The sequence below is a fragment of the Leiobunum rupestre genome, chromosome 11 (assembly GCF_980474605.1).
Source record: "Leiobunum rupestre chromosome 11, qqLeiRupe1.1.hap1, whole genome shotgun sequence".
Lineage (NCBI taxonomy): Eukaryota > Metazoa > Arthropoda > Arachnida > Opiliones > Sclerosomatidae > Leiobunum > Leiobunum rupestre.
Genome location: NC_143394.1, coordinates 6,284,522 through 6,311,900, shown reverse-complemented (window position 1 = coordinate 6,311,900; position 27,379 = coordinate 6,284,522). Strand labels below are relative to the sequence as shown.

At 34.0% G+C, this 27,379-nt stretch overlaps 2 protein-coding genes across 4 annotated transcripts in view; one reads left to right on the top strand and one right to left on the bottom strand.

The window, feature by feature from the left end:
- LOC149921218 (uncharacterized) overlaps positions 1 to 2,968 on the top strand; it is an 83,153-nt gene extending 80,185 nt beyond the window's left edge. For both annotated transcript variants that reach the window (XM_090162574.1, XM_090162575.1), the window contains one exon: positions 2,063 to 2,968. In XM_090162574.1, coding sequence (XP_090018700.1) covers positions 2,063 to 2,552 — 490 coding nt within the window. In that variant the 3' untranslated portion in view covers positions 2,553 to 2,968. The remainder of the gene's footprint in view (positions 1 to 2,062) is intronic.
- Positions 2,969 to 7,160: 4,192 nt separating this feature from the next.
- LOC149921217 (unconventional myosin-IXb-like) overlaps positions 7,161 to 27,379 on the bottom strand; it is a 46,142-nt gene continuing 25,923 nt past the window's right edge. Inside the window, exons 1-24 of one of the 2 annotated variants that reach the window (XM_090164096.1) lie at positions 16,322 to 16,521; positions 15,183 to 16,111; positions 14,719 to 14,813; positions 14,495 to 14,657; positions 14,324 to 14,424; positions 14,030 to 14,084; positions 13,895 to 13,972; positions 13,611 to 13,814; positions 13,147 to 13,548; positions 12,836 to 13,086; positions 12,566 to 12,760; positions 11,903 to 12,509; positions 11,477 to 11,838; positions 11,058 to 11,413; positions 10,835 to 10,996; positions 10,510 to 10,769; positions 9,905 to 10,261; positions 9,664 to 9,843; positions 9,255 to 9,435; positions 8,954 to 9,188; positions 8,751 to 8,882; positions 8,454 to 8,684; positions 8,237 to 8,388; positions 7,161 to 8,039 (exon numbers count right to left, since the gene is read on the bottom strand). In XM_090164096.1, coding sequence (XP_090020222.1) covers positions 7,840 to 8,039; positions 8,237 to 8,388; positions 8,454 to 8,684; positions 8,751 to 8,882; positions 8,954 to 9,188; positions 9,255 to 9,435; positions 9,664 to 9,843; positions 9,905 to 10,261; positions 10,510 to 10,769; positions 10,835 to 10,996; positions 11,058 to 11,413; positions 11,477 to 11,838; positions 11,903 to 12,509; positions 12,566 to 12,760; positions 12,836 to 13,086; positions 13,147 to 13,548; positions 13,611 to 13,814; positions 13,895 to 13,972; positions 14,030 to 14,084; positions 14,324 to 14,424; positions 14,495 to 14,657; positions 14,719 to 14,813; positions 15,183 to 16,111; position 16,322 — 5,889 coding nt within the window. In that variant the 5' untranslated portion in view covers positions 16,323 to 16,521 and the 3' untranslated portion in view covers positions 7,161 to 7,839. Of the gene's footprint in view, positions 8,040 to 8,236; positions 8,389 to 8,453; positions 8,685 to 8,750; positions 8,883 to 8,953; positions 9,189 to 9,254; positions 9,436 to 9,663; positions 9,844 to 9,904; positions 10,262 to 10,509; positions 10,770 to 10,834; positions 10,997 to 11,057; positions 11,414 to 11,476; positions 11,839 to 11,902; positions 12,510 to 12,565; positions 12,761 to 12,835; positions 13,087 to 13,146; positions 13,549 to 13,610; positions 13,815 to 13,894; positions 13,973 to 14,029; positions 14,085 to 14,323; positions 14,425 to 14,494; positions 14,658 to 14,718; positions 14,814 to 15,182; positions 16,112 to 16,321; positions 16,522 to 27,379 lie in introns of those variants that run through there. The other variant, XM_090164095.1, reaches the window with a different exon arrangement.

Here is a 27,379-nt window from a genome sequence, read left to right as displayed (position 1 = left end):
GCGTTTTCCGGCAAAAATATATTTTTTTCAAAAATAATGGATGACGCCACGGGTCGTATGATAACGTTTTCTCGTCATTTTAGAGGAGACGACACATTCGTAATTTCCAAAAACTTGTTTCGCGGGGAGCAGATTTGATTGGATCTCTAAATTAATATTCCCAACTCAATGTTAAAAACTTCTGATACTACCATAAGTAACATAATAAGAATAAGGATGACACTAGAGTAGCGTTTACACCACTTTAATTGGAATTTTCGTCTTTAAACCAATATCAAGAAAATGTGGCTTTTTTCAATGTTGTAGATGGTGATTTGGGAAATTTCGTCCATTTTTCAACAGTAACAACCATTCACTGGTGAACGTTCGCCTAGATTTTAAATATTTAGCTATAAATAGATTTCTCGGTAAACGTTTAAAGCAAACAATTGTATACTGTGAAACAACGATATCTCATTGTCTAAATATTACATTCATAATAATGCTATCTTTGGAATTATATTATCATCGCGGAAGCTACCAGGATTTAGCTAATTAGAAAATACAGGGAAATATTCCGTAAAAAATTGAAGTACAGAAAATAAATAAATAAGTAAAAATTAACAAATATACTGCTATATTGGTTATGGTTTGTTCAAAATAGTGGCAAAGTTTACACAAATTTACAGATAAGAAATTGGAGGCCCTTTGTGGGCGTAGCGCCTACGTTTTAGAACTACCTAAAATTAACCAAAATTTTTCATTAAATTAGTAATTTAGTTACCAAAACTAATTTTTCCATTCAAATTTTAGAACTACCCAAATACAGCAGGGCTACCCACTAAAATATGACCTGCTATACATGAAATCATATGTAACATAATCCCTCACAAGTATACCTCTGTATAACATTTCAATGAGTCAGACGGAACATACAACAAGCGAACCCAAAAATGGAAAATTCCTTGTGTTATCGAAAATATTTCCATGGAAACCAAAACTATAAATTGTAAAAACCTGAAACGAGCGTTTTCAAAATCCGTTTTTCATCTAAAACGTTGATGACGCAATTTTCGTCACGGAGTTGGAAGTGACGTAATTTACGACATATCCCGTTCACAAAGTTTCAGTAAAGAAAATGCTTTTATTGCATACTTACATAAACTAAAATCGAAATTATTTTGCACATCTTTCACAATAACGGCCAACAAAGAAATTTTGCACTATTTGAAGTATTCATTCGGAAAGTCAGATTGAATTATTTAAAGGATGAAGACGACGTTATGAAGTATAGGAGCTAAGGAGAAGCGCCATCTACCTTATTATTCGTGAACTAAATATGTGAAGAAATAGCAGACGACTTTTGAATTTCAAGGTTTTTCGGTTGCAACTTCCAGTTGTTGCGCAGAGAGACTTTTGGACGAGCAGACAGCTTTCATATATTCAATTTAAAACTCTGTCGGTAGGCGGCGATACTTCTGACCAAAGTTTAAACTACGCACGAAGCTTAAATCATTGTAGAAAGAAACAAATTAACAGAAACTCTTACTAGTGTCATACCTTCTGTTATTTTGTTACTTATGATATTACTCACAGACTTTATAACTCCCCGAAACATGCAAGAAAATAGAAGGACAGTCATTAGCTTCGTAACATTCCTAGTGGCAAAAATATTAGCTAAAATCCCCATTTAATTCCGTCATTATTTTTTTTACAAATTTAAACAAATAAATAAATCATCCTCCCAGGAAATCGCCAAGATGCAATATTTCCGAGAGCCAGGACCCGCAAGTAACTGTTTATATAGTGTTTGTAGAAATATTGGAAACTTTTCACCTGTAAACAGAAGTTACAGAACGTCGTGTTTTTGCCAAGCCTTAATATGTCCAAAAAGCTACCTGGTTAAAAGGGAACGCTTGTTGCTGCCGTAAAGGCGAAAAATTTCCATTATTTTAACAAGCACTATATAAACAGTTACTCGCGGGTCCTGGCTCTCGGAAATGTTACTTCTTAGCGATTTCCCGGTAGAGTGATTTATTGAAGTGTCTATTGAATAACAAATAAAATGATATTTTATTCGCAGGTTACTTCCAAGGACATTTCCGGCCAGCAGGAACTGTCAAGGTCTGCACGGGGACGTTGTCTCATTCGCCGAGTCCCGAAGGACGACGCACCACGTCTTCGGAGGATTGCGTCCATCGCACCATAACGTCCCCGTTCATTACACGCTGGCGCCCGCCTACAGCCGCTCACCCTCGCCGCGGCGCCTCCGCCCGTCGTCGCCGGCGCGTTCCGAGTGCGGCCGTTTGCTGGGCGTCTCGCCGGCGGTTTCGCCCTTCCATTTAGGCATATTCAGATCCTCATCGAACCCTAACGTGGACTCTTGTTGCCAAATTCGCGTCGTGAGGGATGATCCGCCGTCCTACGAGGAGGCTCTCAACTATCCCTTGGCCAGTACTGTCGGGCTCACGACCACGGAGGACTACAAAAGTGATATGACAATGTCCGCGAGCGGAGGGCCACTCGCTACGGCAGAAACGCCGCCTCCTACTTACGACAGAGTTGTGAAATGATTAACTTGATATAAACGACTGGAAAACTAAATCAGTCAGTGATTTCCCCGATTGTGATTTATTACATTACACGCGGTTTTACATATTCGAAGTTCCATCAAATTGTCATTTCTATATCTTATATCGATTCTGGATAGTCAACTCCGAGATTTTTTCATTTAATTGATGATAATAAATAATAATATGCAAGATCATTGTCATAAAAACGCCTTAGAATAATCCACTCGCCATCATTGCTCAACATCGCAATGTGATAAAAGCGTTTATAAACACCAGATTGTAACAAACAAGGCCGTCAAAACTCAAGAGACGGGACTTTACCTAGGGGCAAAGGCTTAAAAAGACGTTACGTCAGTTCGACTACCCATCGCGGGTATGGATGTGTAAATTCAATACCAACAGTGAATAAAATAAGATTACACCAATTTTGTGGTTTCAGTCTATCGTGACAGTTCGTCACCGATGCTTTTTTACCAGAAAACGACACTGCGCAAAATGACAGCCATTGCCTAAACTATGGATACCACTCTTTAGAGTGCTTTCAAAGAAAGCGTACGGCTTCATTAAAATATTCCCCCTACGTTGCACCTAGGAGCAAAACACAATTACACCCCATACAAGGAGAACGCAACCCGTCAAAAGTCGTAGATTTTCTTGTGTACATTTTTCATTGGCTAGATAGTCCAGTCAACGAATGCTCAAAAAAAGGTATAGAGGTAAATGTTGGAAACACAATTTTTGACTTGGTAACTTTGTTTGGACTAGTTAGGAGGTGAACATATCAAAAGTCCCCGCCCATAGCCCTTGAGCCGGGGGAGAGGAGGGGGTTTGAAGTTCCCATTTTTCGGGTGTTCGCTTATATCTCGGAAACTACGCGTCCTAGCGACATGGTCACTCGGTACACAATGAAAGCTGATTAAATTTGCAACAGGTCTTACTCAGTCACGGTTTTTGATATCTTGCATAGTTTCAAAAGTAAATAGGGGGAGAAAGTCTATCACTGCCTTCAGATTTTACCTCCCACCATGCTTGACACCCTTTTTAAAGAGCTAGTGATCACGTAATATTTATAACCAATAAGTATAGCGCATTACGCGCGAAGTAGTGCATTGGTGGTATTCCGGTCCGCGCTCAAGAGGAAAATTTTGAATTTTATTCCCTGGCAACCATGTCACCGCCTCGCGATTTCCAATAGTCTCTGTCAAATGCTGACCATTATTTCCTTCGATAACGGTTGATTTTAATTAATAATTCCTATATCAATTGTAAAATAAACAAAAACAGCTCGTAGCTATATCTATTATTTCAGTGAAACTTGCCAATTGTTAGGCCTTAACATCGTAGATATACCAATTAGTCCCAATCTCTGCTCTTAGATGGCGCCACGCTCTCCACGATTTAAGTGAGCGTTTTTCTAGTTACGGTTTATTTCTTTTCAAAAGTCGCGTTATTATTTTTAAAATGTCGCATTATAGTTTCTATCATATATCTACTTTATTTAGGAACTAAATTAACCAAATTATCGAAGCAAAAGTTTAATATTCACGTATTTTATAGATAACTATTTTTCATCGTGGCGGAGTACAACCGATACCTTTGCGTCCCTGTAAAGAGGCGAGGGGGGGAGTCATTTCCGAAGCCCAAAAATTTTACCCCTCAAATAAGACGTCGTGCGGTTGGACCCAAATGCCAGACTTTCTCCCCTATTTACTTTTGGTGAAAAAGGGGTAGTTTCCCTTTAAAAAGCCAGTAAAGAGAGGGGTGATGGCAAAATCAGCCAACTAGCCAATGTGACTTCACTTCTCGTCACTATCCCAATGCCTTATAGACCCTCATATATGCACAACGTTGGTCATAGCAACATATTTTCCCATTAAAATGGTCTAGGTCTTCTTTAATTAAGTGTGAGGATGCTGGTCGCCTGGTCAGCGGCCCCACTAGTATATATTATAAAATGAGTATCTGTGCTATTTAGACGTCCAGTACTCACTATGTGTACATAATGGTGCATATTTTGGCCAATACGTTGACTGGGAATGGTGAGAAATTGAAAGATTCATTAGTCGGCAGTTGTCGCAAAACTTCAGATTTCACGCTCAACACTGAAATTGCTTTAACATTGGAAGGAAAATAGATAAAATAGTAAAGTAATATATATTATTGAAGTGAATTTAATGCTCTACAACCCTATGGCCGGAATTTATTTTTTGGGTGCATCGTTGAAGGGTTATCCGGTCAAAAAGAGCAAAAAATGTGAGGCAAAAATGTTTTTTCCCCAAAATTACAGACTTTCACACTATGCAAGATATCGAAAACCGTGACTCTCCTCCCCCCCGGCTCAAGGGCTATGGGCGGGGACTTTTGATATGTTCAACTCCTAACTAGTCCAAACAAAGTTACCAAGTCAAAAATTGTGTTCCCAAAATTTCCCTCTATACCTTTTCGTTGCCTGGACTAAGACGCTTTAGCGCCGAAGTGGAAAATTCGGAAATCTTTTCCCCCCTCCCCCCCACCCGTAAGACGTTCAGCGTAAAGGCTCGTGACGCTCGTCCAATGAAATTCGTACACAACCCTTCGTTAGCGTGTTTAAAAGCTAGCTGCGTTCTCCTTGTGTTTGTTGCTCCTACCTTGGAGTAGAGAAGTTGACTGGAGGGGAAATTCCAATATCTGTAGCATTGAGTCTCTTCCCCCTAAGCCCTGACAGCATGCACTGCGTTTTTGGTAGGGGCCTACGTTTTACCTAACTCTAGCGACGAAAAAGAGAGTTATTTCCAAGGGTGTTGTGAATATTATATCTTGATTTTATAGAACCAAGGCCAAACAAACCGTTAAAGGTTTGAGCTTAGAGGTTTGAATGGCAAATTTGTTACAATCCTTCTTCAACTTCTCTACTCCAAGCTCCTACGTTTCACAAACCACTGCCTTCTAAATACTAGACTTGGAAATGTAGACCATGGGGTTTTTGAAATTACATTTTCTCCATTAGGTGTCTCTCTCTTGCGGTTTTTTTTTGGCGCTCTAGTGGTTAAAATTGTATCGTGCAGTTTCAGAGTGGCCCTTTCTATAATCATAAGTAACATAATAAACATAAGTATGTCACTTACTAAGTTACTATTCACCCAATGCAATTTTTTTAATGATGGTCTGATTCGCCAATGACAACGTAAGCCATTACGTCCGACGGACTAACAACACTCCACGAACTGCTCCTAGTATTTGGAGGAAGCCCGGAAAATCGCCGACGGTCCGCAAAAAGGAATACTAGGGCGTCACAAACCCCAACGGGTATTTTTGACAAAAACCTGAGCGGAACGAGCTAGCGACAATATAAATAATTCAAATATTGAACACACATTTAAAGAAATTAAGGTAATAACTTTTATTTTTATGACATACATATCATAGTAGTTTCAGCCTCTATTGTTCTTTTTTAAAGCTAGCCCGGTCTTACTATTAACTTTCAAAAGTCGTTCTACGTTAAATCCGGGATCGAAAATTATGCCGTCCAATGTTTTTACGCGCGAAACGGCAACGTATGCCATGCCGAGAGGGAATTCGTTGGGTCCGAGATCAACAACTGCTCGCTCAAGTGTTAAGCCCTGGGAACGATGAATGCTGATCGCTCTGAGCCTCTGATCAACATTTTATGTTCCATTTGTGTGCTCGGATCTGCTCCGACCAAGTTTCTCGTGTTCCATTTGCCGCTCTCTGGGGCTCCGAGATCGCCCAAAACCGATCTGCCGATTTCGACAATCAACGGAACGAGATCGAGATCGGAGCAAATTTTTGCGTGTTCCTTTTAGATTTTTTTCGCCAAATAGGCAGACCAAGACGCGAAAATTCAAAGTACGAGCAGACGAAAAACAACAAAGCGCGGGAATATTTTAATGGAATGTTCCATTTGCGGTTTTACTCGTCGTCGATTGGGGCGAGATCTATGACGTCAGAGACAGATTCGGAGCGAATCTTGAGCAATCAAATGGAAAACGCTATAAAACTACTTCATGTAGTGATCGGAGAATAATCCAATCGAACTTGCCCCATTCTTACATTACCTCGTTGGGTTATCTACATCTGGAATCGTAACTAGTGAAATTGTGAATATTAATATAAAATATCAAGAGTTAAATATTGGTGTAAAATAGTACCCCCTATTTCATATACGATGATCCCTCTACATGTAGAAGTTTTAACTCTGCCATAGATAAACTGAAGGATGTTGGAGTTTTGAGTAGGCCTTTTCGCCAACCGCTGTTGTATCCCGCAAATTAGTTCATGTTATGAGACGACCATTACGCCAACCGCTACTGTACCGCGGAAATTAGTTGGCGTTGTGGGTAAAACACAGTGTAAGTTGGTTGGGGTGTTGGATAATGCAGCCAAGAAGGGTTAATTCAACCATAGCCGCCTATGATTCAACCATTCTGCCTGCGGACTCACTTAAGCATACATAACAATTATTGGGTTTTATCAAGCACGTAACTACCAAATGGCGATCAGGTTATGACGTCACTGATTTAACAATTTGGCCACAGACAAGACAGATTGTCAACAGGCTTAAAAGCTAAAAGAAATCTAAGAATAAACCATGAAATATTAGTCCAGAAATTAACAAAGATATACATGTATTTTATTCAGACCTAAAAAATTGAACATAGTGAAAAATTCTTACATTTTCTCTTTTTTTCATTTTATAAGACTTTAAATTCATTTTGACCAACTTGAATTTTACACACTGTAAAAACATTGAGAATACAGTTCTACATTACAAGTATAAATTTTTCTCGTTACAAAAACCACATACTTTCATAAAAATAAATGGTACTCGCAAAACATTTTCTCTGAGCATTATAAAATAATGTAAAGTTCATCCGACTGCGATCTTAAAGAACTCTTTTCATTTTAAAAATAATATTGCTTTTAACTCGTTATTATAAAAGAAATTGCGTTACTTTTAACATTTACAAAATAAATTGCATTTTTTGGCCAACACGTCATATAGACTTTACTTTAGCACTCTTAAGGTGGGGGACATATTCGGAGTAAAAAGTTTTATAGAAATGAGAATGATTTACTGACTTAGGTCAGAATTTTTACTTTTAAATTGAGCGCATAAACAATTAAAAACAAGTTTATGAGACAAATATACAAATTTATGCAATTAACTAGAAACCATCCTTTATTTTAGGGGATTCTTTTGAGATTTCATTTTATTAATAAAATTCTTTGGTGTGTTAATTTAAGAATTAGTAAAAAAACTTTTCATTTTTGGCTTTAATATTACGCATCAAACAATTATGGCTTGATCTTTACCACCGTTAAGCTGGTACAAAGACACAACACTGTTGTCGTCATTCTGTTTACGATTTCTAGCACTGACTGCGTCTGTAAAATGGTTCCCATTTTTTACAAAACGCGATGGCAAGCGACGTTTCGGCACTAAAACGCGATGTTTCGTTAAATGTTTAAGTTCGACTGGAGCTGAAACTAATTAGAAAATTACCTTATTAAAAATGTCAGAATGACATGGTAAATACTAAATAGCTCTACTTCCCACCCAAACTATCTATTAAGAGTCTGTCCAAATCGTGCCCTCATAATTTTACTAAATTTCATTATAGCCAAGTTTAGTTTGGTTGAAACTTATAATCACCAGGGTGTAAAAACGTTGATTTTATTCTTACCCGGACCATCAAAGGCAAGGGAGAAATCCACGTGAGAATGAAAGATATTATCCACACTACCCCCTCCACTATCTCTATCTGTTCCTAAGAGGTCTTCGTCTGAACCAGAATGATTCAGTCTCAATGCTGGAAGCATGGTTGTTAAGTGAGCCCTGTGCAAGATAACAAAAAAAATATTACATCGGAACTGGTAAAAATGACAAAATCATGGTTTTACTTTTCATTTTGAAGGCTATTTATGTGATGGCTAAGTAGGTCTTCTTCCGCTTCGACCAGTTCATTGGAAACGGGTAGATTTCCATTCTCCTCCTGAACCAAACAAACTTTTGAAGATTTGAGACTATTCAGTCGGCATGATGCTGTTAAGCACGCAGTATCAAGAATATCAATATCAGCTAATGTATTCTGAATGTGTCGCAATTTATCAGCTAGTAAAGTTTCAAGGCATCTACGAATCCGAAATATTTTTCGTTATTGAAAAATTCAAAAAAATATGTTAATGGGGGAAATTTACATTGTTTGTCTGGCAATGTTATTCAAACTATCTTGGGCTTGTAATTCCTTGTTTGTTCTGAGAATACAAGGAGAGAAAATGATAGCTAAACCACTCGTTGACATTCGATTGGATTTTTCCCTTTGAGCGACTCTGTAATCAATTTCATTATTTCCAATTAATTTAAAATGGAAGACATTCGCAAGAAGAAAGGGGAAACATACCTGGCTAAATGAAAGACTAAACGTTCGAGAAGATCATAATTAGCTCTGGGAAGTTTGTTAATGTGAGAATAAACCGACTGAAGTCTTTCTTGATAATCGCTAATTTCTGAGATTCTGAGGAAGTCATCATACATTTCAAAAGTCATGAGAGGTTCAAGCATTTCGCGGAAAAATGATTTAAAGACTGTAGTTAAAACATGAACTGCATAGGTGTCTAAATCCACCGTAGTGGGAGCTGTTGAATGAAGTAATTATATTATGTCTTTATCATTTGTATAATAGGGCTTTGTAAAAAACTTACATTCTTCGAGTAACAGTTTCAGCTCTTTAACTTTAGAAGCTATCCCAGATTTCCTGTAAATGCCTTCTGTATAGAGACCTCTAAGCTCAATTGCTGTAATAAGTTTTTCAATCACGACTGGAATGTGAGCTTCTTCATTAACTAACGATTCTAAGGGAGCTCCGAAAAGTATTTTATGACCCTGAAAATCAAGTTTTTAATTAATAACACAATATTAAAACAGCATTTGTAGGACTGGATTTTTTGAATTCTTTAGTCAAATCTAGAGTATCAAATTTTTTGAGTATTGTTTTAAAATTTTATAGAGTATGTATTTATGGATGGTTTAAAAAGGGGTTCTGATTGTTCAACTCAAACCAATAAAGTACTTGCATATGAGTAACACGAAAAGAAAATAATTAATTCTTACGGCAAGGTTTAAGGAATCTCTACAGATAGTTGCTGCTTTTGTGTAGCATTTTCGATGGCAAGTTAATTTACAACCTTGGCAAACCAAACTCTTTTCCATAAGCCACATGAATGATGAACATAGTTCGCAAGCGGTGGGAATATTAACCACAATGGCAGTGAATTTGTGTCTATTGAACTCCTTTAAGGGTTTTAAACAAATTACTTCAGCATACTAAGCCTAATAATTAGTGACAACTTACGACAAACTGTTCTTGTTTCTTTCTTTTCCTTTTCTTCCCTTTTACTTTAGGTTTATGAGGTTTCTCGTGATTTCGGTACTGATTCCTAAACTCATCGAGGAACCCCCGGAAAGCATTAATCCCCATATTAAAGGGAAATGCCTGACTAGTCTTTTCTTGACGACAAACACTGCGCATCACTACTTCAAAATGATCAATTAAATCCTTGTAGTAAAGGCACAATTGGCCATCCTGGGCTGCTACTGAGTAAGTGCTGATCAAAGTGGTTTTAAAATCTTGAACAGCTTTTTGAAAGACATAATCTGGTAAAGAATCCTTCTTCCTTTTGTTTTTACTGCTGTGCGATATCTGATATATCTAAAAGAAACACTATAATATTACTACCCAACTACTATTTATAATGTAAACTAGAATTAGCATTAACTGAGAATATGCAGGCACATTATAGCCATTGCTTTTATGATTTACCAACGATTTGCATTGATTCTACACTCTTTTAACGGGAAAAAATAAGACCTGTCCTTTCTTCTGTAAATCACGTGGTCAACAGGGCGATGCTTTCTCAGTTAATAATAAATCAATCTTGATGGAAATTATCTAAGTACCTTGCGACTCATAAACTCATCCATTTTTTGTAATTCTGCAACATCAGTGATTATTATATCTTTCGGGTCCCTAAATTCAGTCGTTCGGGTTACGTTCCAAGTACTGGGCTTTATTTCTACTTCAGGTGCACTTTTATTGGTTTTTCTATTCTTATTATAGCCTCCATCATTACCTTGTTGAGTTCGATTTTGGTTCATATTTTGGCAAGGAAGGCGATGGGATATTTCCGAGCATTTGGCATGAAACAGTAGTTTACAACCTAATTAGGAAATAGAACATTAACATAACTTATTTATTACAATGATGTCTGTAAAATGAACAAACCTGAACATTTAAAGCCTTGCGAAAAGATAACCATATTTTTTTCACAAATGGCGCACATATCACTTTTGTGAAATTTAGTGACATTTTTAAGTTTGTGATGACTAGATTCGTAAGGCAGTGAATGACTATCTCCCAAAACAGAGTCACGTAAGGAAGACAGACCTTGCAAATAAATCAAAATGATAAGTATCTACCAAACATTTAAAAAAGCAAAGTTACTTACTTCGGTTTTCATATCCATTCTCCCCAGAAGTGGAAAGCAACCCTTCAGACGCAGAATCTTCGCTATCATCGATAGATGTACCATTTTTATCCTTTTTGGCCGTGATAAAGGGTTTGAAATGTTTTCTACTTTTCCCCCTCATAATCTTTTTCTCTTTCATGTAAGAAACATCGCGAAGACCAAAATCTCCAACTCCTTCAACTTTACTGTCATTTTTGATGGAGCCAGACGAATGTTGACGATTGTAAATGAACTTTGATTTACTCGTCTTAATTTGCGGAGATATTGCAGGACTCATAGACAATGAACCAGGATCAGAAGGCAAGCTCTCAATTTCAGAGTCATCACATATTCCACTGGAAATTGTTAAAAAAATTTAAAATAAAAGGTTTTGCTTCATCTAATTAAAAATTATGTACCTTTCCCTATCACGGAATGATAAATCATCTTCAGAATGGCTATTAACCGCAAATTCTCGACTGAAGGTTGTACCAGCCAAAAATCCTTTCCCATGTAAAAGATCGTGAAAATGTTTTAAGGTTTGCTCTTGTTGAAGTGTTGTCACTTTTTCACGTCTATATCTTGCCCACATAGCTTGAAATCGTTGTCGAGCTAGATACCCTCTACAACAACTCTGATAAATAATGCAACTGGAATTAAGTTTTAGCAACCATTTCCTGGTACGGTAGCCTTTCCAGACACTTTGAATACAAGTAGCTGCAGTATTGCACGACATTTTACGATTTGCCCTTCTTCTCGCCAGAAAAATCCTCACATAATGCTAAATATAAAAACCCAAGACTTAAACAAGTTGAAACTCAGAAAATTATGATGATTACACATACCTGTATTACAGTGATAGCTTCTTTCATTTTATTGTAATGTCTCCTGGCCAGCCAGGTTCGGATCCATCTTTGCAGTGTCACAATATGCAACATAATGGTTTGATGTAGAAACTCGTCTAAGCGAAGTTTCTCGCATTCCCTCAAAAACACTTTTGATTTTCCCATTTGATAATTATTCAGATTTAGATTCATTTTCGTTAGAAAATGACAGATGTCCACTTGAGAGCTTAACAATCCTTTAGGTAAGAGAATTCGGTACTGTTGAATAAATTCTTCGAAAGTGAGTCGCACACTGTAGCCCGACTGCCGGATTCGGACAGTTTCAAGCATTCCCGTATATCGTAGCTGCTGAAGAACTATTTTCTCGTCAAAAAAATTAGGAACCTTCTCAGAGTTAGACTTAATACACCGAACGAAGAATGGATTTGCATGATTTAAAGCCTCCATCAACTGATTTAGTGATGCCTGAAATTGGGCACTAACAGTTGATGGTTGCTTTCTTGTGGCTCGTTGGGGAGCGGAGTAAGTTCGACCTATCATAGTTTTAACAAACTGAAGCTCCTTAATTATTTTTTTGTTTTTAGGTGGTTTTGAAGGTTTTCTTTTCCTGAAAAATAATTTTAATTAAATTGAAGCAAAAATAGTCTAATCTAAAATAATTACAGGAGTATTTCATTAGCTCGTTCCATAACTCTAGCATCTCCGTCATTTAAGAGGTTGTCCAGACCATGAATGGGACAACAATGGCCACAGCCAATCATACAGTTCATTTTACTAGCAGCTTTACCTTTGCCTTGAACGGAGGACAACGGTTTTCGGTTTTGAATACACCGTGCGCAAGAAACTTTACACATTTTACTGAAATAAAAAGTTCAAATTTTAAGAGAGTAAAGGGAAAGGCGATGAATGTGAGTGTTTTAAAAGATTATGTACCAAGGAACATTTTCAGAAGATTTTCTTCGTTGGGGTTGTTTACGGATGTCTCTCTTTGCCTCAGAATTCTTATGGTTTTTCCCTATTTTAACAAACACTTGGAATGCTCTAAAGAAAGCTCTTAAAGTGGCCCATCTAAAAAGAGCAACCGGGTCCCCTCCAACCAGCTCTCGAACCAGAGCCAGGCTACTGCTTTTCAATAGTGTCACCACATCTGGCCTCATCAAGTCAACGTTCTTTTCTCTGAAATCCTAAATCACAAATAGTCACAACTTGAACCATCATGAAGAAGAAGAAAATTAGAAAAATACCTTTATCTGATATTTAACCACTCCAGCATAATGTTTAACCAAAAAAGCATTTTCCCGTTTGTGAGGCATTTCATAATAGTCATTTGTTTTCTGATGTTGCTCAAATTTGTGAAGTAGTGTTGCGTTTGAGGCTCCAGGAAAACTACACTGATCATCCAACAGACAAAGCAATCCGTAAGGTCGCCCTTCAATTAGTTCTAAACAGGCTGTGTTGTCAATAAATTCCACGTTCTTCCATTGAATTCCTTCTCTTTGATATTCTTCTTGCTCATATTTGAACACGTGCTGATTGAAGTAGTAATGTAATCTCTCGTTGGCAATATTAATGCAAAACTGCTCAAAACTATTAAAATCACCAAAGTCTTCAAAGCCAAATATATCTAGAACACCAATGCTATTTCCCTAAAATAATGCATACAAAAATTAGTACTTCAGAAACTTTCAGGGTTGAAAGTTTTAAATACTTTGTGCTCTTTAGTATCTCTTTTAAACAGTAAAGCTCGGTTAACTTGCGTCACAATCCAGTCAAAAAGAGCTCCGTAAAGACCTTTGGCTAATGCATCTCTCGTAGCAATGGCTTCTGGCATTTTATAGTTGATAACCAGAGTTTCACCCCTTGCTTTGGCTCTTTTACAAGTTAAAGCTGTACTCAATGTTTCTTCTTTAACCTACAAAAACAATATCAAGTTGAATATCAGGCAAACTGTACAGCATTAGCTATAACACGGAAAACAAAATTTATACTTACACCTAATAAATTAGAAATTACTGACACTACATCCGAATTTTTGACCGTTACAGCCTCATCACTATGATGAGTAGATTTCTAAAAAAATATGTAAATGAACAAAAAATACACAATGAATAATAACTTCCAACAAACCTTGCTAAATTCCACATTTCCTAGATGTAGCACCGCTGATAAAATGCTTAACAATCTAAAATGGAAAACCAATTGAAATTCTCCGTAGAGAAATGTAAAATAAATAATAATAATCATAGGTTAAGAAAGAACTTCGATAAATCTGCATATATTTTAAAAACATTTTTATTTACACCTAGCCTAAATAAAAATGTTTTTAAAATATATGCCAACGAAATTCTTTCGAAATCTATAACTAAGCATACAGTAATGCTTTACAAATTTATTTAAACTCTCTGCTAAATAATAAATTACTTCATTTGTTTGTCAGGACTAAACCCCACCATTTCCATTGACTGTTTTAGTCGAGAGTATTCATAAACTTCATCAACACCATCCAGTATGAAACATTGACTCTAACAAATTGTGAAAAAACAGATTTAAATTTTTCTCCTAAATACAGAATAGGAAATCAATTAAACTGACTTGATTAAGATAATGGTAGGCTTCTGGTTTAGCTAAATGTAGTTGAACTTGCTCAACTTCAGTAGCACCCGCAAGAAGATAGTAAAAAACGTGATAGTTGCGCTCATTACGAGCTTGGCACACAATACGAGACTTTTCCAGTAAATAATTCTGAACAATAGCACTACAAATACAATACCATTTTAGATAATATATTCAGTAATATGTGAATTGGTAAGTTTTACCCATGAACAACACCGTTTTCTTTATAATTCACTTGTATAAACTTCCCAAATCTACTAGAGTTATTATTATGCTTTGTTTTGGCATTACCAAAGGCCTGAAATGAAATTTTACAATTATTTACACAATATGTATATATATAGAAATAGCTCGTATCATAATTTGCCAAAAGGGGTGGATATTCTAAAAAATCTCATATTCCTCAGAAATAAAATGTCTTTTTTTAAAGCTGGGTGAAAAATGGTCTAAAAATTTAAATATCTCCATAAAAGAAAACCAGATTGACATTTGTGAACAACTAAAATTAACAATCCCAAAATTAAAATTTTTTGGTTTCTAACCGAATGGTCTAATCAGTGAAATAAAATACAGTATATATTAGTAAATCCAGAGTAAATCTGTTAATGAATAACTACAAAACATTAATCTATGAAAATTTTATAAATTAAAAATATTTGATAATAACCTCCAACACAGGTCCAGCGCTCAAAATAGTCTGTTCAACACCACTTCCATGAGCACCTTTATGGCTGAGTGCCGTTAAATGATGAAGTAGGAGGTTAGTACTCTCAGTCTTTCCTGAACCACTTTCACCTGATATCACGATACACTGGTTTTTCTTTTCTCGCAACATGGCTTGATAAGCAGCATCCGCTATGGCAAAAATGTGTGGTGGCAACTCTCCCAATCGACGGTTTTGATAAAGTTTAACATATTTGGGGTTGTAAATTGGGTAGAAACGGAAAGGATTCACCGCGATTAAAATAGATCCAACATAAGTGTAGATGTGACCCTTTTCGAAACGAGATTTTAAATTTTCTAGCAAAGTTTGCTCTGTAAGATCTGGAAGCTGACACAAGTCCGTGTATTCCTTTTCTCGGGGTTGGTACAAAAATCGTAGAAAATAATCTCGAATTAGCTGAGGATCCGCGTTTTCTGGCCATGGTTGTCCTTTGTAGGCCATTTCTCCCTGTTTGTCCCGTAAACAAAACCTATACTGCGGTGCTTGGAATACTTGACCAGATTTACTATTCGGAACAGTTACATGACGTGGCCATAAAAGTTGTAAGGCCGCCGGATATTCGTGAGGGCCAATGCGACGCTCTTTACAGTCTTGACCATTTGAATCACCGATGACTTCCGCAAGCTCATAATTATGAGGTTGATCCAATTGCAATTTGTCAACAACGCACGACACTATTTCAAGCGCCGACGTTTCTTTGCTCGCTTCAATTGATAGGGCTTCGTAAAGGGTGCTAAATGCACCAACATGCACTTGCAAGACATATCGACCACAGGCCATTCCACTCACACCAAACGAGATTGAATTGGTGTTTCTGTACCCCGGGGCATGGATATTCTTTGGAAATCCAATACCACAATCATTGTGAAACACTGAAAAATACAAAATGTCAAATTAAAAAATAGAATAATAACAAGTAGAAACTGCTAAAAGTCATTTATCCAACAGAACTCACGATTACGTTACTACGTTTACAAATAAAAAAAAAGCCCAACCCACTTTTTAGCCTTAAAAACACGAACGCAGAAGCATGACATAGTTCTAAGCCTAATGTGATGTTTAATGTAAAAAATCCTTCTTACTCAATCAAAGAAGGAAAATTCATGAAAGGACTTCTATCCACACGGTTATTCAGCAAAATTACTCGATAATACATTGTATTTAAACGGAAATTAATTATATATAACGCGAATGAATTCGCAAGTTCGGAACACCAACGAGTTTCCAATATTTGGTATTTATGAAACGGCGAGCGCATGCGTGGCAGATAGGCGAGAAAGGAATTAAAGGGGAGGGTAGAGAATGTATATATCCCTTCGCAAAGAGTGTCTACACCCACTTTTCGGAAGTGGATTTTAATCAGTGGCGAGATAACGCTTGTTGTTTTTAACTCATTATCCTAATTGACAGTCATAGTTACACGAAAATAGGAAAGTTCAAAAAACGTTTTGCAAACTGACTTGGCGAAATTTTTAATTTTATGTAATTTATCAGTATAACAAAACACGTTGAAATCGACTAGTCGATGACGATTCGTACTATAAGTCTATAACTGCGTACGCTTCCGCATTATTAATAAATTATTTCCGATTGATTTCTATCCTAAAGAGCGATGTTATTACTTATGTAACTACTTTTTATCGCCTTGGAAACAGTACGTGGGATTATGAGCAATCATTTTTAACAATCCATCCCTAAACCGTGTAAATTACTTCAACTAAATTGGCGGTGTGTAGTCCAGAACAATGATTATGAACTTTTCAAGAAGTAAAAAAAACATTTTCAAAAAGTTATCTTATAATATGGGATAACATTTACAAATTGACAGGGTATGATGCGATCATGCAGTGGTGTAGGTCTGGGGGGCATGCAATTGAAAAAGTAAAAACAAAAAGTTTCGGGGGGCACATTCCCCTCTAGCTACGCCACTGTCTTCATGAGTCAGTACTATTTATTTCTGTAATTTTAAATTCGATGACGGTATTAAATAAAACCCTATGAGATTAATATTAAGTAACGAAAGCCCTGTACATTTCCCATCTCAATAACAATACTCAAATAACCACTAGACTTTAGCATACCCAAAGTCGAACAAAAAATCATGAATGCTTTTAGAGGGAGTAGAATAGGGGGTAGAATAATTAAGTAGAGTGTTAAAAAATACGAAGGTCACGAAAAAAATTAGGCTCAGCTCTTATGAAACGTGTAAAATTACTTTCAAACCCAACTTCTCTCCCCGTCAAAGGTATTTAGAAACAAGTTTGTCAGGTCTGTTATAATAAAATTCCCCATTTCTTTGACAGGGCTGCCTGTAATCGTGGGCAGTTTCCATAGTTCGCGAAATTAACCAACTCTCGGGTGTGTTGATTGAAATCAATATAGCCGCGTTCTAAAATTTAATAAGGAAGTGATTATAATCAAATGCAAATCTAATAAAAATAGTTTGAGAACAGTACGCTTTTTACGAGGCACTTTTCCAAAACAATAACAGTGAGTCAACGCTTAGAAATTTCCTTTCACTATGTTATCTTAATCTATATTTCTTATTTCAATTCTTTTGATGAAGGGTGTGGAACCTAAATTACAGAATAGTAGGACTAGCAAAAACACGTTTAATAAATTCAAACTGAAACAAAGTCTTTTCTTTTGCACGTAAAATTTAAGTTCTGTATAACGGATCCAGATATATTTTTAAGCATTCTTTTCTCTTTTTAATAAACATGATAATTTGAGAGAGATTTAGAATTCACGACTATTAAATTTAAAACATTAACATATTCTGAAAACAATTTCCAACCAGCTAAATTGAGATTTCAACCATATCGTGCTGTCACATTGAAAACACTTTAATTTACTTTTAGAATTATTATAGAGACAGGCTGAAGTCGGACAAGCTAACTTGGTAATTCTGTCGAAATGATTCACGTTCAACTTTTGAGACTTTGCTTCAACTCTCTATAAATCAAATTTAATATGGAGAACGAAATTAATATATGGTTTTTAATTCATCGTGATTGCTGATTGTAGTTTATGTCGCTATAAACAGTAGATTTTTATATCAAACCTCCCAGGTCAGGCAACATTAACAGATTTGAAACGAATAGACAGAGTCACTGTAACGCGTTCGTTTAAGTGTTGCCAAACCAGGAAATGGTTGCGAGCTGATGAAAAAATTGGTAGGTTTAGATCAATAGGTGCTTAAAAATTATTTTGACAAAGTTTAATATTGAGTTTGTGGTACCTAAACTGGACATACAACTAGTGTATGTTCTATGGTTTATCTACACACTATCGAAGTGTTTCCCAAGTTCAAGATTTGGCAGCATTCTCGTAACAAAACATAAGAAACATACTTCAGTAATTAAAAAAAATACTGAAATGGCGACACGTGGTGGTGACTTCTTTAACTAAATTAAGAGTATTAAATTACAATAAGATATTCTGAATTGGACAGTTTTTGGCAAATAGTTAGTTTAATAAAATCATATCTACATAACTACCCTACATAAGAAATATAATCTTCGATTCCTCGAGCTTTGAAAACTTGTTAAAATTCCGTATAACAAGTGCTATCGTAATTATAAAATCAAGTAAATCGACTTACGCGTGTTTACCTTGTTGGGGTATTTCAACCTTTAATAATTTTAAACTAAAAATATGAAAGTTATTGCCAGTTTTAAATTTGTTGCGTAGCAATATTTTTTTTCCTCTTATTTTCATATTTTGAGATACCTGATTTTCATATTTCGAGATACCTGATTTTCATATTTCGAGATACCAGATTTTCATATTTCGAGATACCTGATTTTCATATTTCGAGATACCAGATTTTCATATTTCGAGATACCAGGTTTTCATATTTCGAGATACCTGGTTTTCATATTTCGAGATACCTGGTTTTCATATTTCGAGATACCTGGTTTTCATATTTCGAGATACCTGGTTTTCATATTTCGAGATACCTGGTTTTCATATTTCGAGATACCTGGTTTTCATATTTCGAGATACCTGGTTTTCATATTTCGAGATACCTGGTTTTCATATTTCGAGATACCTGGTTTTCATATTTCGAGATACCTGGTTTTCATATTTCGAGATACCTGGTTTTCATATTTCGAGATACCTGGTTTTCATATTTCGAGATACCTGGTTTTCATATTTCGAGATACCTGGTTTTCATATTTCGAAATACCTGGTTTTCATATTTCGAAATACCTGGTTTTCATATTTCGAAATACCTGGTTTTCATATTTCGAGATACCTGGTTTTCATATTTCGAAATACCTGGTTTTCATATTTCGAGATACCTGGTTTTCATATTTCGAGATACCTGGTTTTCATATTTCGAGATACCTGGTTTTCATATTTCGAGATACCTGGTTTTCATATTTCGAGATACCTGGTTTTCATATTTCGAAATACCTGGTTTTCATATTTCGAAATACCTGGTTTTCATATTTCGAAATACCTGGTTTTCATATTTCGAGATACCTGGTTTTCATATTTCGAGATACCTGGTTTTCATATTTCGAGATACCTGGTTTTCATATTTCGAGATACCTGGTTTTCATATTTCGAGATACCTGGTTTTCATATTTCGATATACCTGGTTTTCATATTTCGAGATACCTGGTTTTCATATTTCGAAATACCTGGTTTTCATATTTCGATATACCTGGTTTTCATATTTCGAGATACCTGGTTTTCATATTTCGAGATACCTGGTTTTCATATTTCGAGATACCTGGTTTTCATATTTCGAAATACCTGGTTTTCATATTTCGAGATACCTGGTTTTCATATTTCGAGATACCTGGTTTTCATATTTCGAGATACCTGGTTTTCATATTTCGAAATACCTGGTTTTCATATTTCGATATACCTGGTTTTCATATTTCGAGATACCTGGTTTTCATATTTCGAAATACCTGGTTTTCATATTTCGAAATACCTGGTTTTCATATTTCGAAATACCTGGTTTTCATATTTCGAGATACCTGGTTTTCATATTTCGAGATACCTGGTTTTCATATTTCGAAATACCTGGTTTTCATATTTCGAAATACCTGGTTTTCATATTTCGAAATACCTGGTTTTCATATTTCGAAATACCTGGTTTTCATATTTCGAAATACCTGGTTTTCATATTTCGAGATACCTGGTTTTCATATTTCGAGATACCTGGTTTTCATATTTCGAGATACCTGGTGAGTATTACTGACAAAATTCGTAACGGAGTTTCTATTCCTTAGCTCTATTTTCTAGGGTTAGAACAATAATATATTTATTTCAAACTTGGAATGAATGACTATTTTGAGATAATTTTTAACATTTCTCACAATACCCCTACAGAGTAAACTCTTTCAGAATCTCATTGGTTCCCTAACACTGACGATTTCTGACTCGCTTCCGACGCCATAGTAGTCCATAACCAAAAAATGACAGATTGACAACTATTCGGTATTCATAATTACGAACGCTAAAGAACTAGTTCCTTAAATATGATTATAATCGTATTTTCCCCGAATATGTTTCGGTTTCCCCATATAGCTCGCCGTAAAAAATGGGGGTTTCCTCAACAGGCTAGCTTCCGCTTTTCGTAAACAAAACCCGAAAATAGCGTCACGCTGCGTAGCGTTCTTCCCAAATAATAATGTAGGTCCTTTTCCTCCGTCAAGCGTACTACGCCTCGGCCCATCGAGCCGGCAAAGGAAACATATTTTTGCCGGAAATACACCCTGTAATCTCCGCCCACAAGTTCCGTGACAAAACTTTATTATTATTTATCTAATAAACCGACTAGGATTTGCTTTTTGAATATTTAAAATAAGTTTATTGTAGATTATTAGATACGGGGACTTATGTTTTTGGAAATTGTTTCCGTTTTAAGTGCTTTGCGCTTTGATAGTTTTACGTTTACGTTGTTTTATATTTGTTAAATATGATGCTAAATTATAGAATTTATTTCGTGAACGAGGAATTTACGATAGAATTATATTTAAATGTTAAATTTGTGAATTCAGGGGGAAAATAAATACTTTATTAACTCGAATTTTGTTAAAATGAAATAAAAAATTTGAATCTTAGATAAAAAAATTGGGTTAAAATATGGGTTTGAAGTTATTTTTTATTTATTTAAAAAGTATTGTTTTCCAGAAGCGTAGTTAAGCCGATTTTTAAACCTTTATATAACGTTAAGAGCTTATATTTTTCGATCTACCCTAATTGAGGTTTTTTAAGAACCAGAAATAAGAACGAATTTGAAAAAAATGCTTTTGATGTTAGTCTACCACAACGAGAATTCGAGTTCCCAAATTCGCCGTAAACGAAATATGGCGCTGTTCGTTACTGCCATATAGGAGCAACAAACACGGCGAGAACGCAGCTAGCCCTTCAACACGCTAATGCGGTGTTGTGTACAAATTTCATTGGACGTTTTACGGGCGGGGGGAAGACAATTTCCGAATTTTCCCCTTTCAACGGCAGCAGGCGCAAAAGCGTCTAACCAATGAAAAATGTACACAAGAAAATACACGAGTTTTGACGGGTTGCGTTCTCCTTGTGTGGGGTTGCTCCTAGTATGGATGAAACACTAAAGGATGTTCCACGGGCTGGCTTCCTAAGGCAAAGTCCTCGTTAGCTAGGTGGTTTTTTTTTTGTTTTTCTTGTATCCAGGGGCACCGGATATGAGTTTGTAGCGCCATCTGTTATTTTTGGAACTTTTATACCGTGATTTTTAGAATTCGTCTGCTATTTATTTTTTCGATACCATTATTTATTTAAAAGCACGTGGGTTTGTTTGCCCCGGGATAGAGCGGAGAGATAAATAAATTTCTGATTTTTCGGACTCGCGCCGCTAGGTGGCGACGGGACAGGGCATTTGTGCGTTTTTTCGCCCGTGGAACATCCTTTAGTGTTTAATCCATGCTCCTAGCTTCCATGTAATCGCGTATTCCAAAAAGGATATTTATATCTAGCTAAGGAGAATGATTGGTTCCCTAAAACTGACGTCTTGAAGCATCAGCCGGTGACTTATTCCCCCCCCCCCCCTTACTCATGCCAGGGAAAATTCGACCATGATGCACGCGAATCGTCATTTTCCCTAAGTATACTCAAAAATATGGACACTTCCTATTATTTGAATACCGATTTTCTTTGACCTAACCTCTCTAATTAGACACTAGGGGGCTTTGCGATGGGTCCGACATTTGCAAATTTCAGAAATCGGAAACTGATTTTGAGATCTCAAAGCGCATTTTTCGTGTTGATTTCTGGTTTTTAGACTGATTTCGAGATTTTGGAATTGGTTTTCGCCCAGATTTCGAGATTTTCAAGTTGATTTCGAGATTGATTTAAATCAGCTAACCCTGATTTTAGAATTTGTATTTAAATAATGATTAAAATCAAGATTTAAATAACATATAATGCATTTTAATGGAGGAATAAAAATATCAAAAATAGGTTCTTAAAGATGAAATAGTAATTAATTTAATTAAAATTTAATTCAATTCAAGATTAGCTAACTGATAAAAGTAAAATATCCATTAATTATACGGGAAAAAAGCCATTAATTGGATAAAAATCAATCAAATAAAAAAAATCCGAATTAAATAAAAAAATCGAATCATATGATATTTATTACAAAGTGTATGTCAACCCTGTCTAAAATCTTGTTCCTCTATGGTGCACGGAATTCTTACGAATGTCCGACCCCTCGCGGCTTTTTGTTGAACTAAACATAGATTGCTCGATAACTTTGAAAATCAGTTCGGTTATAATTTTTTCAAAATGTCATCCTTAAGATGTAACTAAATACATTCTTTCGTATACTCGCGAGTTCTTACCACCAAAGACAGACACTACTCGGCGTAACATAAGACTCCTTTTGTCAGGGCCGACTATTACAACCATTACACGGCGTTGGGAACATGGCCCCGCCCCTGGGCCCAATACATACACCAGCTATTAACACCCCAATAACGCAAAAGTCCGTTTTGTAACTGTTTGCCGCGCTCTGATAATTTAGCTTTCCTTACATTCCCATTTTAACGAGCTTTTCGTGCATGAGAGAGATTCAGAAATAAAAAATATTCCAGGCGAGAATTCTCTTTACGGCTATTACACTTGGCTTTAAATACTTCCCCCCCCCCCTCCAACTACCCCTGAGAAATACCGAGATTAAGCACGTACAATCAAACGCGAAGGAAGTACGCGTAGAGTGGGTAAATTTCGCTTAAATGATATTATTATAATAATCTCCTTAGTATAACACTGATGATGACCTAATTAGGGTAATATTAAAACAATTCCTGTTTACGATAAAAATTCCGATAATTACGTAACGTCTAGCCGTTCTCCGTACAGGTTTTTAGGGATATTTCTTAATATCTCTATTATATGATTTGAATTGAAAATTCGACGAAAATATCGTGAACGAAATAGATCAAAATAAAAAGGCAGATAAAAATATTGCGAAAACCTTCAACTTTTTGGCAGCGTCGTTGGAAAGGGCAATTCTATTGTATAACGTTTGATGGAGTTAAAAAAAAAATTGATTAATTATATACATTTTGGAGTTCAGGTTTAATTCATTGAATGTAATTCCGTTTCGGGTTTGGAATTTTCTATAATCATTTTTGAGGGAATAATTCTCGTTGCGGGATATTTTGCATTTTATTTCGAGCTGTTCCGTTATCAAAAGTAATAAATACGTTTTCGTGCTATTTTCAAATTAATTTTATTAAAATATTTAATTAATTTAAATAATTTGATCTATTCAATTAATTTGATCTATTCAATTAATTTGATATATTCGAAGTAATTTGATCTAATCGAATTTATTTATCTTTAGAATTAATTTGATAAATTCGAAGTAATTTGATAAATTCGAAGTAATTTGATATATTCGAAGTAATTTGATATATTCGAAGTAATTTGATATATTCGAATTTATTTATCTTTTAAATTAATTTGCTCTTTAAAATTAATTTGCTCTTTAAAATTAATTTGTTGTTTAAAATTAATTTGCTCATTAAAATTAATCTGATTCAACTAATTTCATATATTTCATTAATCTGATTCAACTAATTTCATATATTTCATTAATCTTATTCAACTAATTTCATGTATTTCATTAATCTGATTCAACTAATTTCATATATTTCATTAATCCGATTCAAATAATTTCAAATATTTCATTAATCTGATTCAAATAATTTCATATATTTCATTAATCTGATTCAAATAATTTCATATATTTCCTTAATCTGATTCAAATAATTTCATATATTTCCTTAATCTGATTCAAATAATTTCATTAATTTGAGGAAATTCATGTACTTAGGCCTATTTTTTTTAATTCTTTGTTTCATGAATTAAATTCTTTTGTTTCATAAATTAAATTCTTTTCTTTCATAAATTAAATTCTTTTGTTTCATGAATTAAATTATTTTGTTTCATAAATTAAATTCTTTTCTTTCATAAATTAAATTCTTTTCTTTCATAAATTAAATTCTTTTGTTTCATGAATTAAATTATTTTGTTTCATGAATTAAATTCATTTGTCTCATGAATTAAATTCATTTGTCTCATGAATTAAATTCATTTGTCTCATGAATTAAATTCATTTGTCTCATGAATTAAATTCATTTGTCTCATGAATTAAATTCATTTGTCTCATGAATTAAATTCATTTGTCTCATGAATTAAATTCATTTGTTTCATGAATTAAATTCATTTGTCTCATGAATTAAATTCATTTGTTTCATGAATTAAATTCATTTGTTTTATGAATTAAATTCATTTGTTTCATGAATTAAATTCATTTGTCTCATGAATTAAATTCATTTGTCTCATGAATTAAATTCATTTGTCTCATGAATTAAATTCATTTGTCTCATGAATTAAATTCATTTGTCTCATGAATTAAATTCATTTGTCTCATGAATTAAATTCATTTGTTTCATGAATTAAATTAATTTGTCTCATGAATTAAATTAATTTGTTTCATGAATTAAATTCATTTGTTTTATGAATTAAATTCATTTGTTTCATGAATTAAATTCATTTGTCTCATGAATTAAATTAATTTGTCTCATGAATTAAATTCGTTTGTTTCATGAATTAAATTATTTTGTTTCATGAATTAAATTCATTTGTCTCATGAATTAAATTCATTTGTCTCATGAATTAAATTCATTTGTCTCATGAATTAAATTCATTTGTCTCATGAATTAAATTCATTTGTCTCATGAATTAAATTCATTTGTCTCATGAATTAAATTCATTTGTTTCATGAATTAAATTAATTTGTCTCATGAATTAAATTAATTTGTTTCATGAATTAAATTCATTTGTTTTATGAATTAAATTCATTTGTTTCATGAATTAAATTAATTTGTCTCATGAATTAAATTAATTTGTTTCATGAATTAAATTCATTTGTTTTATGAATTAAATTCATTTGTTTCATGAATTAAATTCATTTGTCTCATGAATTAAATTCATTTGTCTCATGAATTAAATTCGTTTGTTTCATGAATTAAATTCGGTATATTCCCATTCGATCGAAATCCTATTCGACGGAATTCAATATGTTTCCGAAATATATCCCAAAAAGCGGATTCGGTTCATTGGGACTTTTTATTTTGTTTTTTACTTCTGCCTGGGGTTCCACGATGCCACTTGGAGGTAGTTATAGGCTAGGTTAGGTTAGGTTAGGTTAGGTTAGGTGCAAAATTGGGCTGTAAACCGCACAATTGGGCTATTTTCGATCGATTGGGACTCAATGTTAAATCGTTTTCGAACGAATGGGATTTCGGTCGTATGGGCCCAAAGCTTAAATTCATTTGTTTCATTAATTTAAATAAATTCATTTGTTTCATTAATTTAAATAAATTCATTTGTTTCATTAATTTAAATAAATTCATTTGTTTCATTAATTTAAATAAATTCATTTGTTTCATTAATTTAAATAAATTCATTTGTTTCATTAATTTAAATAAATTCATTTGTTTCATTAATTTAAATACATTCATTTGTTTCATTAATTTAAATAAATTCATTTGTTTCATTAATTTAAATAAATTCATTTGTTTCATTAATTTAAATAAATTCATTTGTTTCATTAATTTAAATAAATTCATTTGTTTCATTAATTTAAATAAATTCATTTGTTTCATTAATTTAAATAAATTCATTTGTTTCATTAATTTAAATAAATTCATTTGTTTCATTAATTTAAATAAATTCATTTGTTTCATTAATTTAAATACATTCATTTGTTTCATTAATTTAAATAAATTCATTTGTTTCATTAATTTAAATAAATTCATTTGTTTCATTAATTTAAATACATTCATTTGTTTCATTAATTTAAATAAATTCATTTGTTTCATTAATTTAAATAAATTCATTTGTTTCATTAATTTAAATAAATTCATTTGTTTCATTAATTTAAATAAATTCATTTGTTTCATTAATTTAAATAAATTCATTTGTTTCATTAATTTAAATAAATTCATTTGTTTCATTAATTTAAATAAATTCATTTGTTTCATTAATTTAAATAAATTCATTTGTTTCATTAATTTAAATAAATTCATTTGTTTCATTAATTTAAATAAATTCATTTGTTTCATTAATTTAAATAAATTCATTTGTTTCATTAATTTAAATAAATTCATTTGTTTCATTAATTTATTTAATTCATGTGTTCCCCTAATTTAATTCGTTAATAATTATTGTAATTTTTTAATAAATATTTAATTTCCCTTAAGCTAATTTGCCTTTTTTATCTTATAGCCTTTTAGTTACTAAATTTATCATCCTTACGTCTTATTTCACCTTAGGGCAATCAACAAATTTTTATTTCCTCTGACTAAAGCATAATTGATTATTAGCTATCTATTCATCGGAAGTGATTTTTAGCTACATAAGACGGTGACGAAAAAAATAATTGTCATGCCTAATAAATAACCTAGGATGGAAATAATTCTGCCATATCATTATACTACCGATTGAGATTCAGTGCGTTTCCTGTTCTTGGATGAGGTTAAATTTAATTCAAATCATCCAAAAATTATAGTATCCCATCATGTGTTAATTAGTCCATGCTTATACCCAAGTACCACCTTAGGCCC